The 16,467-nt window shown below is 41.0% G+C and overlaps 1 protein-coding gene across 22 annotated transcripts in view; it reads right to left on the bottom strand.

The window, feature by feature from the left end:
* The window catches only part of CELF4 (CUGBP Elav-like family member 4), a 748,158-nt gene extending 731,964 nt beyond the window's left edge, over positions 1 to 16,194 (bottom strand). For 4 of the 22 annotated variants that reach the window (XR_008972036.1, XM_057408126.1, XM_057408133.1 and 1 more), the window contains exon 1: positions 15,539 to 16,193. Coding sequence is in view for 21 of the 22 variants with exons in the window: in XM_057408126.1 (XP_057264109.1) it covers positions 15,539 to 15,818 (280 nt within the window). In the remaining variant the exon portion in view is untranslated. Of the gene's footprint in view, positions 1 to 15,538 lie in introns of all 22 variants that reach the window. The other 18 variants (XM_057408136.1, XM_057408144.1, XM_057408145.1 and 15 more) reach the window with 13 other exon arrangements.
* Between the last annotated feature and the right edge of the window lie 273 nt (positions 16,195 to 16,467).

Genomic DNA, 16,467 nt, shown 5'->3' with positions numbered 1-16,467 from the left:
GAGATTATATTGATGATGTAATAAAAATTCACTTTGTCTCTTAAGCTGCACCAGGACAATCAAAGAGAGATTAGATAAAAATCAGAGAGAATGAATAATAGAAGGGAGAGGTAACATCATAAAACATAGCTCCCTACAAAATGTTCTACCTCTGAATGCCCCTAGTCAGAGTAAATAAGGGCTGGAGGGTGTAAATACACCCAAATGTTCATAGGAAAGAGGCAGATGTGGCTTTGTACATTTATTATTTATCAGAAAGCAGCCAGATACGAGCATCTCCTTGCACGGGTTTGCAAATACGCACATTTACATGTGCGCACCTTTCTAACTGTTGAACAGATGATGAGAGGGAGCGAGAGAGAGAAAGCATTGTATTTGGAGAGGGACAGATGGACAGAGAAAGCATATGGGGTGAACTCTTAGAAACGTACGGGAAATTGTCTGAGTGAGAGAGATGTGAACTTGCGGGGAAAAACAACTCAGTCTCTACTTGACAGGGTAAGAGATACACATACAAACCCCCACATACACATGTCTTTACCAAGACATACAACAGTGTGGGTCCCTGTCTGAAAAAAAAGGATCCCCAAAACACAAAAAAAAACCAAACAAACAACAAAACAATAAAAGGATTACTCTAATAGGAGAAAACTTTCTCCTCTTTGAGTGCTTGCTTGAAAAGGAGCAGAACTCCTGCACGTCCAACGTTGGTTTAAGTTTACTGACCATGTTTAATATTTGATTGAACCTTTGGCATAGCTGACTATCCTGATCTGAATAGATGATCCAATGCTTTCCTTGGTAGTAAAGCCAAGCGTAAGTAATAGCTGTCCTCTCTCTACTGCTGCCTTATGCATATGAGTAGGATTTTGTCATGTGTAAAAACCCACTACCTGCCTCTGTATTCTTTTCAGCTGCTCAGTATTTTCAGCTATGCTTTATGAAATCGAACAACAAAACCCAAAATGCTTCTCCCAGACATGGAAGGGTCTGCAATTTATTCATAGCTGAGAGAAAAATCCCTTCCTTCCAAAGTCTTCCCCAGCTTAAGTACCTTACCTGTTCTTCTTGCTGTACTTTTTGCCTGTGGGTTGCATTATTACTTGCTAAATACATCAGAAAATGCTCATCAGCTTGATCGGCAGCTTAGGGATGTTTGTGTGATTGCCCTCACACACGCGTACATGCACATAGACACAGCAATTTTATAAATAAATCACAGTCACAGGGGTGAAAAGAGGGCATGTGGTGCTTTGTAAGGGAGCAGAACAGCAAAAAAGAAAGGACATCTCCAGGATCAGAAAACAGGGGCTGTCAGAATTTCTCTGCGCCTCTTAATGCTTGTGAGATGGCCACTGCTGCTGATCACAGAAGGTGAGAGAAGGGACCACCAGCCCAAACTGCTCTTCCCCTGGCTACCTAGGTGAGGAAATGTCTGATCCCTCAACACAGACAAAAACCAGGCCTAAATAATCAGCCTACATGCTTTACACCTCAAATGAGACAAGGCTTGCCAGGAGAGGTAATATCTTTTATTAGACCAACTGATACAGTTGGAAAAAAATAGACAAGCTTTCAGGCACACAAGGAAGTCTGTCATTTTTTTCCCCAGCTATATCAGCTTGACTAATAAAAGATATTAACTGTCCTTACAAATGTTGTCTCATTTATAACCTTAGACCATCACCACTAAAGCTACAGCACGACTTCTACCTTAAATACACACAAAGCTCTTTGCAAAGCTGGATTTCATAAATTCCTCTTTACACATAGCAAACTGAAGAAGAGCAAGGTCTAGGAGCAGGATCTGGTGAGACACTTATGGTTAGTAAGAGGGCTGGGCTAGAAACAGGACTCTAATACTTTCCTACCTACCTCTGAATGAAGGAGACTGATGTTGCGCTACATCAAAGGCTTATTTTGCCTTCTTTCTTTAACTTGGGGTTGCTAGAAAAGGGTCCTGGAGCTGAGAGGTAGTTTTGCTTCAAAACAGCAGGGAAAAATATTTTTGCAAGAAGCTGAACTGTAGTCCCAGAAGTGGCTGCCAGGAATAGTTAAGAATAAGATCACGATTTTAAGAATTCAAAGGAAAATGTATGCAGGATTTTGTTCAGGTGTGAGAAATCTGCTGCTGATTTAATGAAACAAGAAAAGTAAAAAAAAAAAAAATAAAAAAAGGTGCAATTGCCTGGCAAAATTATAGACTTACTGCACTGTTTATTTCTTTTTTTAATCTTTGAAAGAGGACATCGTGCTTTGAACCTCAAAATAAAATAAAAAAAAAAAACAAACCACCTTTACTGTCTACTCTCTCAGAATTTTTTGCGCAGAAATACGTCTGTGTATCTACATATGTGCATATACTTTTTGAGTGTGGGTTTTTCTACTACTACCTGTGTTTTTTGAAAATACTTCCCCACTATGGCTCTTCTTTTTCCCAAATCCGATTCAGGGGAGAACTGAGAAAGGGCAGGAGAGGTAGTTAATGTGGTCTAAGAGAATCAGAGTGGTGACTTGCAATATGAACCGGTGAAGTGTTCTCTACAGGGGTGACAGCCAGTGACAGCACAAGGGCAAAACGTTGGTGCAGAGCTGAATCAAGGGAAGAGGAGTACTAGCAGCAACGACAAGAGCTAGGGAAACAGATCTGGAGCAGCAGAGGTTGGAAAATAAATGACTATGAGGACAGGTAGGATGAGAAGGATAATGTGAGAAATGGGCAGTGAGCCTGGAGTGGCACCTGAGGAAGGGACCTGACGCTGGGGGTGGATCTGAGCCCATGGTCCAAGCACCCATGCTTATACCTGCAACCACGGGAGGCTTGAGAAGAGAGGATGAAGATCTTGCCTTGGAAAACCCAGCCAGCAAAAACCCATGTGCAGCGCTTGGAGAGCAAACACAATGACCAGGGGTGGAGAACCGAGCCTGAGAGTGAGCCACTCACTAACAGTTGGATAAATGTCTTTTGTTGGGTAGCAAGGAGCATGGTTGCTGCACTGACTGATGGCTCAGCTATTAGGGATTAAGAAACTGCTGCGAGAGATCTTGTCCCTGAATCAGTGTAGGGGAAAAGACAGGGGAAAGACAAACCTATTGTCCTTGTATGAATAAACACATAAAATGTAATTCTAGCAATACCTTTTTGGCCTTTTTCAATGAACCAGTTAGTAACAAGCAATCATTTAACAGCACAAAGCAACCATTATATAGAAGAACAGATTAAGACTAACACAAAACACGTACCCCTCCAAACAAGAACCCAGCATTCCTTCCTCAGTTTCCACATCACACACCACCCCCCCACTATCTGCAAACACTGACAGTAAAGCTGAGTAAATATATAAATAATTAAACAAACAAATACTTTCCCTGCTGCCCCCAGGCCTTTGAAACTGAGACTTAGTTGGATTTCAGGCAATCAAATAACATCACATTCACACACTCACACTGTAAGCACGTTCCCTCTCCACCTTTGACAGAATACCATTGACTTGAGTGCACTGTGATGATTTCAAATAGACTAGGGGTTAGATAATCAACACATGCACACTCCAGATCCTCCATTTATTTCATAAAATACATAAGCTCAGATGGGGTGGAAACCCGAAAATAAACACAAAAACCCACCCCATCTATGTTGCTGTTGATTAACTAAAGCTGCAACTGAAATAATTAAAAAGAAACAAGCAGCCTGACTCATTTGCTTGTCAGATCTTCAAGGTAGATGATCTCCCGAAACCCTCCTTTTAAATGAAAGGTTTTCTAAATTAATTTTGTTGTGGCTGGATACTTCAGGTCACTGAAATCTTATTTATTCCCCACAATAACATACCTCTTGGATAACAGCAGGCAAAACTCCCTTCTAGTCTACCTTGCTCTGCCAAAGTCAGGAACGTTCATGTCCCTACTTAAGGATTCACATAGTGTCCGTCTGTTGTTTGTGAGACTGGGTCAGAGTCTAACTATTGACTTCAGAGAGAGCTGGGTTGGTTCTCAGTAAATGGACGGCAACTGCCAACTGCATCTGCACATACCAAAGGCAGAAGTACACTTGTCTAGAGGGAACGTGGTCTTTTTACTGACCCGGTGAAGGCAGATCCCTTCAGCTTGATACAAATTATATTGCAAACAAGAGGTTTGGATCAGGCCCTTGGAGAAGAAAGGTGGCATGCAGCCCTTCATCAAATCCTTGAGCTTTGCAGCTCCCTCAGTTGCCATAACAATGAAGAGTATATATGTGATTCACTAGAAGAAGAAAAAAAAAATCAGGATCTTGAATCAGTGAATGATGATATTCCTGTAGACAGAGAAATTACAAACGCTGAATCTTACTCACACAAAAAAGCCTGACAAAATTGCCATTGGCCCTTTCTTAGCAAAGCAGAAGCAAATATGCATCTACAAGTGAAATGAGCAAAGCTAATTTTCCACCTCCCTACCACGTGTTTTTTGAAAGCGTGTTTTCCTGATCTGCACTGGAAGGGGCCCTGATGTAACACGTTTGTCATCAGAGATGCATTAAAACCTTTAGTGATTAAAAAAGAAACGTCTATTTTATGTCAACAACTTTTCCTTAAAAAAAAAAAAAGAGAGAAATAAAATAAAGAAATACAACTGGCCTAATATTGCAGATGAGGAAATGAAAGATCAATAGCACACTGGAACCAATGGGAATCTTTCCACTGATTCAACAAGTTTCAGATCAGGCCTGAAGGCACTGAGCTTAAGTGACTTCATCAGAGTGTTGGTAAGTAATTATCCACACCGCGATTAGGACCCAGGCATCCTCACTGTCGGCCCTCACCCACCAGATAATGCCCTTCCTTTGAATGAAGCTGCAGACACAGGCAGCAATTTAAAAGGGGCATGTCTGAGTTGTATTAGCCACTAGCAAATAACCTAGAAGAAGAAATGTAATGTTTCCTTTTCTTGCTTATTTGTTTGGTTAACTTGGTGTTAACTTTTACTAAATCATGGTAGAATGTAAAACTTAGCATTAGTCCATCACCCTTATCTCCTGCAAGATCTTTAGTGTGTATTTCCTTCCAGGGTTTCTATAAGTTGGCTTTTATTTTTAATTTTTTCTTCTCTGTCAATGACTAAACTTGGTGTTAAATCTCTTGCAAGACACTCTTTTTTTTCGGTATCAAAATTGAATGAATCCAGACTCTTACAAATAAACATGCAGTAATGGAATGCCTTTAAAAACTTTGCCAAAGGATTTTTGTTGGTTCTCTTCCCCATTCCTCACTTCCACTCCTACTTTTCTCATTTATTGCCAGTATCTGGAATGAGATTTCTTTTCCTTAAAGGGGAAAAAAAGAATCCATAATAAAAAAAAAAAACCATAGGAAGAAGAAAAACAAAGCAAAAAAATTTGCCAGACTGCCTCCAAATGCACAAAACAGAACAAAACCAGCAGAATGGCATAACTGAACAGCAATATATCTTTATAAAAGAGGGTGAAAAATTGCATCCTCAACCGTGTATTATTGAAGATGGGTTACGACCAAATAAATTGCTTTTAAAAGCAATTAAAAGCTCACAAAAGAAAAACACTTCCCCTGTAAACTGAAAAAAAGGCATAATGAAATGCAAACCATCTTGAAACTAGCATACCGAAACTGGAAGGAGACACTTCAAGCTGAATGGTATAGCAAAAGGAGTGAACTAGCTTACCTAGATAAGGCAGCCTATTGTTGAAGAGGGAGTAGTTAGGGAATTCAGAAGCAAGCAGGTCTGTGTATCTGGATTTAGATGAGTAACAGCCTTAAGGCAGTCACATTCATACTATTAGTTGTTCCTGCCTCAAGGACCCGTATCTTCAGAACTGCCCGTAACTTAGAGCCCAGTCCAAACACTGCTGCAGGCAAGGTAGAGTTTTCCTGAAGACTTCAGCAGGCTTTGGAGCAGGTCGGTAGCTGCTCCGCAGAACCCTTTCCCATCAATTATAGATAATATATATCATAGAAATAATTACTTTCACCACTTCTCCACATTCACACACACACACAGTCACCCCCCATTTCTTAAATGCTGATAAAGGTGTGAAAAAATAAAAACTATTAAGCACTTTCATTGCACTGCTGTGTTGAAAAAGAGCTCTCTAGGATTAATCCTGTTCTGATGAGGGCTGAACTGGTTGACAAAAATGGTCTTGACTGCCCTGAGTTACTCAAACCCTCGCCTTCTCTGCAACTGCCAGGCAAAGACGCGATCCTACAGAAAGAGGTATCATGCTTCTGTCTGGGCCAGGTGAAACAATGGGCAAGAAACAGAGCCCTGTATGTAAGAGGAAAGAAAACTAAGTTTCCTCTGGGCTAGCTTTCATGGAGGTGCAAGCCAGTTTAATCTAATCAACAAAGGTATTTCCCTTTCTTTTCCCACCGCCCATGCACTGTTTCAAAGTGCATCTTTACCCTATTATATTATTAGAATCAATCAATATTATTAATATTACATGGGGGCAATTCTGTAAATTCTCCATAGTTCTCCTCCCTGACTGTTAACAGCAGGTACATTATACAGTCTCTAGTTAGATTGGTCAAGCAGGCTATCGATAGTCTTAATAAGCAATATCTATATTGTGACCTTTGCTCACAGAACTGAATCTCTCCTATAGGGCTGTCAGATTCCTTAAAGAAGTATTGATAAGCTCATTACTGTATTGCTACATATAATTTTAGGTGTGAGTTTCACTCACCCTCAAGCATCTAGTAGCCAAATATCTTTTTTTTCCCTCTTAAAGCACCAGCCCTTTTACAATTGATCAAATAGTGAATTAGAGCATTATAGAGAGGAAACATAATCAAGGGATTTCTACAAGCACACTGTGATATATCTTTTGATCTTCTGACAACCTTCATCCCTCTGAATCCTAGGAAGGAAGCACTGTTTTATAGGGATATTATTAGGCTGATACTGCTTTATACATCTATCTGCAAGAAGCTACCGAATCCAACAAAGATATTTGTGTGCATTTGCAGTGAGTGATGCATATTATGTGATGCGAATCTATCCTTAGGGACAGAAAAGGAGAGGAACTATGTGCAAATGTAAGTCTGCTCTTTCGATACATGTGTGCATACACAGTCTCTGTGTATTATATACACAGGCATTTGAATTAGAAAAAGGCCAAATATGCAGTCAGATCTCATCATACCAACTCTGTCTGCAGAGGTCCATTTTTATTCTGTTTGAAGAAGCTTCATGTCCAGAGTTATCTGCCCCAGCGCACTGGGAAGTCAGCCTGGTTGCCTCTAAAATATTTCGGAGACAATGTACAAATAAACCAGAGGTAGATTAATTAAGTGTGACTGTGTCATTAAATTAGTAATGAACAAAAAACTATGTATCATATTAAACTCTGCATATAATTCCAGGAATAGCCTGTTAAGTCACCTGCCACTTTCAAGCAAGAGTATGATCTCTTCCTTTTAGAAAGGAATTATTTAGAGACCTATACCAGCATGTTTACCTTTTCATTAATATGCATATATAATAAATGGTTTCATGTGTGTACGATATACAAATGTAGTAGGCACGCTTCTACCTCTGTGTATGCCCTTTTCAAGTAAAAGTTCGTTCTTTGCCGCATCTTTCATGTAAACTATGTATTTTTATGGTTTTTTTTAGATTTAAATAAGGGAATTACAAACTTCAGCATATAAAGAGGAAAGAATAGCCTGCATTACACACTGTGTCTGCATTGCACCATGGTCTATTGAACCGTAAGCAACTTTCTGGCATTAAAATACTTTTAGAGAACTAACAGCGAAGGCCCCTTTCACTGGCAAATATATATCCCTGTAGGCATCAACACTGCCAACAAAGACATCTATGAAATAGTTAATGTTAAACAATGATTGTCCATGTTCAACAAAGGAGGAAGAAATAAACAGATAAGGGTGAGGTAGATCGAAATCTGCATGCCTCATTGGCCGAGCTGTCGGATATTTCTAATGCTTCTGAAGGGTTTGTTACTAAGAACCTGTTAAGTATCTTTAAACCTTTGATCTGTAGCCAGTCTTAACAAAGGTGGCAATTAATTAAAGGAGAGTACATTGCAATAAAGTTACATCGTGGTCAGTTTATATATACTGTCCAAAGCTGGTTCACAGAAGTCACTGTCAATTAAAGTCTTCTTGGAGTTCAGTTCATTATCAATTTTTCCCCTTTGCCTTGATCAATATTTTTGGCTGCTTCTGCTTGACAAACTTAACACAATGCCTATATCTATATGTCTTGCCATTCATTTACATGGAATAGATGGCTGTATATTATTTATTTTTAGCTACTACGTATGGTCAGGCACTTTATTTGAGAGGTTTAGAGCTCTCATCCATCTTTATTTTAAGGAGCGACAATAATAAGCCCTCTCTTCCTTCAATGGAATGTCAGTTGGATATAATTAATGCATATTAAAAGCTGCATTCACCTGTGTGTGCATTCAGGCTGTGGCTCAGAGTGACAAAAGCAAACAAATGCAGTGTCTGTGGTGACATCCTGACTCCAGCCCACACCAAGAGATGCAGTGCAAAGTGATTCAATAGATCCTGCAATCCCCAAAATGCGACTACGCATCTTGAGGAGGTATGAGGAGAGAGAGGCCCCTATAATATAAATATCCCAGCTCAGTCAGTGAAGCGACAGTGGAAGAAAACCCATAACTTGAACTCGACATGGTTATTATTTTTCCTTTTTTTTTCCACTTAGAATTTTAATACATAAGGGTCAGTCTGCCATGACAAACCCCAGCAACAGTCATACTGGCATCAGTGGAGCAGTTAAGTGAGTGAGAAATGCGTCAGAGGTCAGGCTTTTATCAGTTCCTCAGTTTTGTTTTAGTTTTAGTTTCACTTGCAGAAAAAAAAACTAAGTTAAGGGACAAGCCAGCAAGCGCAGAATCTGGTAGCATTAACTGTAAGTGCCACGATTTGCTATGTAAACCCACAATCCAGAATTTTAAAGAGAATGTGAAACACTGCGTAACTGCAAGCTTGCACCAGGATGTCCAAGCACAAAATGACCGAAGTGATGGCAAAAATCTCACTGACTTCTGCCCAGCAAGCAGGCAACAAGACTTTGCTCCCTAAGTAAATATGATGCTGGGATTAATGAAACACTAGCCTATTTGTTAAGGCTGGGATTCAACTTAGCTCACTTAACACCTCACCTGTTTAGTGCAAACTCTTATGGGGCAGAAATAAGGCAGCACTTGATGGACAGGTCTTGTTAAGCTCTGCAGTCCTATGCTTTGATGGAATATTATTTTAAGGCTATTACCAATACCTACATGAATCTTTGGGCATCTGATGCTTTTTCTCTGTTTTAAATGCAGGTAAGCAGCCCAACAGCCTAGACCATCTCCCCCACTTTTTCTCCCTTTGAACCATTAATGCCTGTCGCATAAACCCGCCTCGGTTCACACTTGATTGACGGGAGGGACGGTAACAGCTCCTTTAGTGTCGTTATGGTCTGTCGGGTCAGTGCGGCTGGTATGCACACACACAGGGTATGAATGATAAAAAACACCCTGTTGTTCTGCTGAAAAATGTGGCTGCTCATTTCCAGCTTTTAAGGCTAAGGGATGCCCTCCTCGATCATCCAGCCCCTTTTGCCCCTTGCTCTTGACCACCGTGAATACAGAGTCCTCTGCCCGCCCTCCTTGACAGGTGCAATTCACTTTTTGGTTGAGCACAAGACACTTTCCACAACCTCACTCACTCTTTACCTAGGCAAAATTTCCAGATACTCTCTGACAACTTCCTTCAAAAGACTATTCTATCAGCTGCCTGGCTTTTATTATAGTATGCAGTTTGAATCCCCTTCTAAAGAAAGCTCTGTCTGTGGCACTGGCCACTGGCTGATGCAGGATGCAGGACCAGATGAACCACGCTTTTCATCCAAGGTGACAAGGATCCTCATTTTTTCCCCCTACTTCGGTGCTGATGTTCACGATCTCTTCTGCTGAATACAGGAAAAGAAATATATATGTATAAAACAAAAACTAAAGTGTCCCTGTTACACTTCATAAATTAGAAAGTTCTTTTAATTAAAACCTTGGTTTGGCCAGGCAAATACTATGAAGTCTGGCTGTTGATGTTATTTCTTTCTTTTTTTTTTAAAAAAGAATTACTTTCCTCGTTCCCTAAAATGTCTGAAGGCACCAATATGTGTAGATATTGAGGGATAAAAACAATCGTAAATCATAAATGTGTAGAAAATATAAGTCTAACCTGAAGAAAGGCAAGAGAAGAAACAAAATCTCTAGAAACACAAACTTTAATTTCTTTCTTTCATCCATATTCTGTAACTTTAAAGCAAATCCATTCTTGTAAGGGTGATTAGATGATGTGGTAGTGGGGCTAGCTGAAGAACAGCTTTCAGTGCAAAACTTAACAGCCAAGCGAGAGATCCCAGAAAATTGGAGTTTGTATTGGAAATGCTGACACAACCGTAACAACAGCATCATAACTGGATGCAGCTGCTTTTAGAAACGAGAATCCATGTCCAGACCCCTGGAAAAAGAGTTAACATGCAGCATTCTAATTTATAAGGTGATCAGGGCTATCTGTTTGATATTATCAAAACATATGCATGTTCAACTGTTGGGAGATTATAATGTACAGAGGGTTGGTTTTTTCCTCTCTCTTCCATCAACCTATCCAATTGTATTTTGATTGTTTTAAGGGGTTGTTCTTTAGACCTAAGGCATAAAGCCTCCTCTGTTTTATTCCAGTTTATTTGTGCATTTACCTCCCTAAGACTTGTTTGGTTTACTACCATACTAAATGCTGTATGTGTTGCTTTCAGCCAGGCAAGCCTTATGTTTCAATTATGGAGGAGTTTATTCAGCACCTGTATTGCGTTGTGCTTCTTTTCAACTGAATTTCCATTTCCCAAAGGCTATATGCATGAATATGTGTACATCTCTTTTTCTGTATGTATACACACATACAAATCTATACATTTATACATATACACAAATATATCGCCTTAACTGAATGCTCATTTTCATTGCACCTTTGAATTTCTAAGACATCCAAAACCTTCATAAACATCTTTAGACTTAACAAGGTTTTCATTTTTCTATCATCTATCTTTGTAATCAAACAGAATGAATATAATGAATGGAAGCCTTGATTATCTACCCCTGAGGTGTCTTAAATTTAAAAACTATTTATACTTTTAGAAGGTAGAACAGGAAAAGAACTAAACTCTTCTTTTCATGCTGCATTTTTCTAGCTGCATTGAATGCTGATTGAGTGAGGTTCGAGTCAGGTAGAAGCACCATTCTAACCACGGGATCTGCAGTAGTGGATTTCAAGGAGGTTTTGGGATTTTGTGATTTCCCCACTCCTAAATAAGGGTTGAAAGACTGTTGTAGATCTCCAGTCTATGAAGAGCCTTGCTTTCCCACTGCACACTATCTCCACTCTTTAAGTGCACTCACACGCATGTGTGTCAGTAAACCTCAGTTAAGTGTAGAATGCTGATTTCTTCTGACTACCTAAATAGAATATTATGGAGACCTGTATGTTTTAAATTAAAACGCATTTCAGACCTTGGGTATAAGCAAGCTTAGATAGAAAAGGCTGTTTAAACCTATGGGGACAGTCTTATATTTAGATTACATTAATTCATAAATATTATACTAAATACCACTTAAATTGGCCTTAAATGACTTCAAAGATAATGCATTATAATATGGCTGTCCTGAGAGCACTAACCTTTATGTCTCCCAGTAACTCAGCCTTTAAGCATACTCCACTGCTAGGTAAGAAGGGGAAAAGTTATGAATGAATGGCTTCCTAAATGGTTCAAGTGTGATTAGTGCATGTGTGTGTGAGTGTGTATGTGTGAGCATGTGGGTGGGTCAGCTCAGCCCCGGTAGATTTCTACCCGTGGATCTCAGCACACAGCCTCCTCCCAACCCTACAGCAAAGTACCACAGCAGAAGCTTGTTCCTGCCCCGTGTGGAGAGAAGTGAAGACGGGGGAAATATGCAGCAGCAATGTTTGTTCCATGAAAGCTCGTTTTCTCAGGGATCTGGCAAGCTTTTCCCGCCTTCTCTCACATGCTGCTTCCCCCGTACCCTTTTCTCTCTTCATATGCCTGCAGAAGAATCCTGCTCCTATGCTTCTTCCTTGGTATCTGGCTTGTTATCCGCCAGAGCTGCTGGTGAAGTAACCTGGGACTTCACTCTCCTTTTGTGATAGTGTTTTTGGGAGGGGGCATAGTCATGTACTTTGTCTTCAGGTTCTTAATTTTCAATTTCCTCCTGCTATACAGGAGCACCAGAGTATCTCTTCATTACATTTTCAGGAATACACATACTGTGCTCTCATTTCAATGTATTTACACCTGAAATTACTCTGGTTGTTATGTTTTCACTTGAAACTAATTCCTGTCTCTTGCCTCCTTCCAACACAAACCCACCTTCTCCCTCTCCACACCCAAGGTTTGTTCTCCATAGACTTAAATAAACTACAGCCCAGTATTAACCCTTCAAGGTATACCTCTACCACAACCTCCTCCCCTGGATTAGGAATGAAATCAACTGAGAGTGATGGATCAATTAATGTATAAGCATTACGCATCACTTATGGAAAGCATCTTGGGGCTTCGTATTGCCAACCTACCCCTGAGAGCCAAGTTGGACTATCTTTATACAATTCTTCACTCATGCCTGCAAAACAAAGCCATAATGAGGAGATCTGAGTGAATACTATGCTTCACATGACTGCATTTAGAGAAGGGAAAAGAAAAAAATAGATTAAAAATGAAAAAAAAAAAGAAAAAAAAAAAGCCAAACACAACCTTCATCCTTCAAAGCCCCATCATGCTTTTTGACTTAATAGTAATTAATCACTACTGGCAAGAAAGTAATTTTTTTCCAGGTAGCCAGAGGCACATTTTGATCAGGATTAGCTAATAAATCAGCGGCATCGCTAGAAAGGAGTTCAAACTCTTCTCGGATGTACTAAATAAAACCGATCCCTGAAATGCTGCCAACTCAGTGTCTATTGAAGCTTCACTCAAACCCTAACCTGCAAAATAACAATCATCATCATCATTTTTCCCTCCAAAGTCCAAAACTTCTAGGAGGTTAAAAATTGCTGTTTCTGTCAAGATGAACTCGTGCAGTTTGGTTTGATGAAGTGACAAGATTTCCCACCTGGCTTTTTTCCTAGGTTGCTGCTTTATAACAGAAATGAAATGAAGGGGAATGAAGTTAGTATCTTGCTTAATTCAGGAATATGTGTTAAACACATCCAAGCAAGACAAATGATCCTTCTCTCTCTTCTTCTCTCCCCTGCTTCCTGAGTTTGTCTCTGTGAATGCAGGCATACAGTAAAAGCAAACTGAACTGGAAGAGGAATAATTCACATCTATGAACTAGAAATTAAAGTTATCGCATAGATTGATTAATTACAGGTTTAAGATAGAGCATAACAAAGAATACAATCTCACCAACAAATCAAAATTACCTCTCCCATCACAAAAATCCTTTATTAAGGTGTTAGCTCAAAGATATCCTCTGCACTATGTTGAGTGATTCTCTTTAGTGTAGCTTTTACTGTTGTTATTTTTGGTTTACAGAAACCTGAGATAATTTTTGTAAACACATGCGCGAACACACGAGCTCAGTGCCTACTCTCACTATGCCTCGTATCTTAGACAAAACCTCTCAGGACCTTTCCTTCCGTGTGCTTTTTACTAGCATTTTTATTGTTATTGATAATTATTATAGTATGGATGTCATGTTTAAATGATGCCCATCAGACCTTTATGTGGCTTCTAGGAAGCTAGTCCGAGAAGAAAGCATGGTTCGAAAGGGCTACACTGATAATTGTAAATATAAGAAGGGTGTTTAGAGCAACCGGCAAGCAAAGAAGGAAGAAATATCCTCCAACTTAGTCAGACTGAGTCCCCAGTCCCTGAGTCCTGAACGTTTTCTCTAGCCTATGTGAAACTGGTACTTTGGACCATCAGGGTATATTTTCATTCACGTTTCTTGAGGGTGGAAGAGAGCAGGGGAGCGATTGGGAAGGGGAAGAGATACCAGCTAAACATTCCTTTAAGTTCAAGATTTACAATTTGCCAAGGCATCTGGAAAGCTGGGAAGCCAGTAATGCCATTACCAGTGACTCTCCCTGTCGGGAGTCCACCAAGCTGGAGTAGACACTGTTACTGAATCCCTCCTGTAAAACATACAACTTCCACTCCCCCCGTAATCCCCTGCAAAACCCTTTCTCCTCCCGCATTAAATCTGGAGTCACACCCTAACTAGCTCTGATCTGATCTTTTTGTTTTTATTTTTTCTTTTTTTTTTTTTTAATAACTACATATTCAATGAAACAAACACACACACACATGTACATACAGAACCTGAGTTAACAAAGTGGCTTGCTTCACTCCTGGGTCCCTTCTGCTCCTAAGTGGGGCTACCATTCAAATTATCTTCAACTTCCTCCCTGTGAGTCCTACTTTCTTAACTGAGGATCCAAGCATCTCTCCCCCACTACACACACCCTCGTCCACCCCCAAAACGTAGCATCATCTAATCTGAAATGCACCTCCGGAAAGCCTGAGCTAAGCAGAGGAAGGAGCAGGCAGGGGATGGAGTGAGTGAGGCATCACACGGGGAGTATGCCTCCACTGCCTTTAAAGAAAATCTTAAAAGTTCCCGGGATGGACTTTAAGCACATTAAAGTAGTGCTTGGAATATGCCTGCTTGGAGACTTCTCTCCTCTGGAACTAAACTGCCACCTGTCCCTCCTGGTTCACCCTCTCCAACACACACACCCCAGTCGTGATTTCGTACAAACACCCCCACCCCGCTTGAGATAGGCTTTTTTATTGTTGTTTAAATCCCTGTTCCCACACTGAGCAAAGCCAAAATTAAATACTCCCCTCATCTCTGGAGCAACTCACTCCCTTCTACTTTTGGCTTTGGAGTGGACTGCAGATAACAATTGTAAGAGCAGTAAAAACAAAAATGAAATAAAAATAAGAAAAGAAGAAAAAAGGAAGGTGCTGGTGCCCGATACACAACAGTTGTAAAATAGGGGCTTCCCAGCCCAGCGCAAACACACGGACACACACACACCCCTGGGTGGAAAATGTGCTGCTCCCACGGATAAATAAAGAAATCCTACTCCCGTTTTCAGCACCACCGGCGGGCGGACAGCTCCCCGCCAGCCCTGCCGCCGCTTTCTGCCCGCCCGGGCGCCCGGCGCCCGCGGGCAGCGGCACCTCACCCCCCCAAAAAACGGGAGGAAAAAGGTAAAAATACTGATAAATGACCCAAACTGAGCTGACTTCCTTCCCTGCATCTCTCTCTTCTCTTTCCAGGAAGGTTTATTATTTCTTTCCCTGCCCCCGTTGCTTGCCACCTCCGCCCCCGGGCCAATTGAAAATGGAATAAAATGAAATGAAATCGAAAGGAAAGAGGGAAAGAGAGACCCGGAGAGGAGAGAGAGCCTGCCTTTCTCTCCCGGTCTCTCTCGGGAAAGTTCAGGAGGTAACTCACCTTTGTGCATGCCAGTGAACCTGTCCTTCAGCACTGTCAGTTCATAGATCTTCCCAAACTCCTCGAAGAGCGGTTTGAGGTCTTTCTCGTCCAGGTTACGGGGGATCTGCCCAATAAAGAGCTTAATGGCATCGTGGTCCTTCATTGGGATGGTGGATGGGTTTCCGGGACTATGGTTTAATCCGTTCATATGCCCGTTGGTGCTGGGGTTGCTGTGATTGCTACTCAGGCTGGTATTGTCTGGTTGTCCGTTTGCTAACGTGGCCATCTTTATATACATAGAGAAAATCTTCTTTCCTTTTTTTCCCCCTCTTCTTTTCTCTCTCCCTCCCTCTCTCTCCCTCTCTCTCTCCCTCTCTCTCGCTCTCTTGCTCCCTCTCCCTCTTTCACACACACTCTCTCTCTCACACACACTCCTCCCTCTCCGTCTCTCTCTCTCTCTGGGTCTGATCTGATTTTTTTTTTACATTGAAGATCTGTGTCCTTTCCGTTTAAACAGGCTGGATCGGTTCAAATTCCCAGCCAGACTAGGGGGTGGGGTGTGAGTGTGTGGATGTGTGTGTGTGCGGGGAAGGGAGGCTGGGGGTGGGGGATCGCTTTTGCCTTTACACTGGCTAAACCCCCTCCTCCCATCCAACCACCCCCCTGTCTGTCTGCCCGGGAGAAGCTTAATGGTATCTTCCAACACAGCCCCTGGCTATAAATAGCACTAGGCGCATGGCTCTTTGAGAGACAGTCCATTTCTATTGTGCCAAGTGAGCAAAGGGGAGCGTTTGCGTTTTTAGGACCAATGATGGTGATTTTTTTTTTTTCTTTTCCTTTCCAAGCCCTCCGCTCAGTCGCTGTCTTTATAATTTCAGTGATCATCGTGAAATCCGCCTTTTTATTTGAGAAGGGGAAAAAAAAAATAACAAAACCCAAGGTGTTCT

This window comes from Pezoporus wallicus, unplaced genomic scaffold (genome assembly GCF_028554395.1).
Source record: "Pezoporus wallicus isolate ANWC-B61680 ecotype Strahan unplaced genomic scaffold, APGP_CSIRO_Pwel_v1 contig_6996, whole genome shotgun sequence".
NCBI lineage: Eukaryota > Metazoa > Chordata > Aves > Psittaciformes > Psittacidae > Pezoporus > Pezoporus wallicus.
The sequence above is the reverse complement of the archived record's forward strand: the minus strand, read 5'-3'. Positions and strand labels throughout refer to the sequence as shown.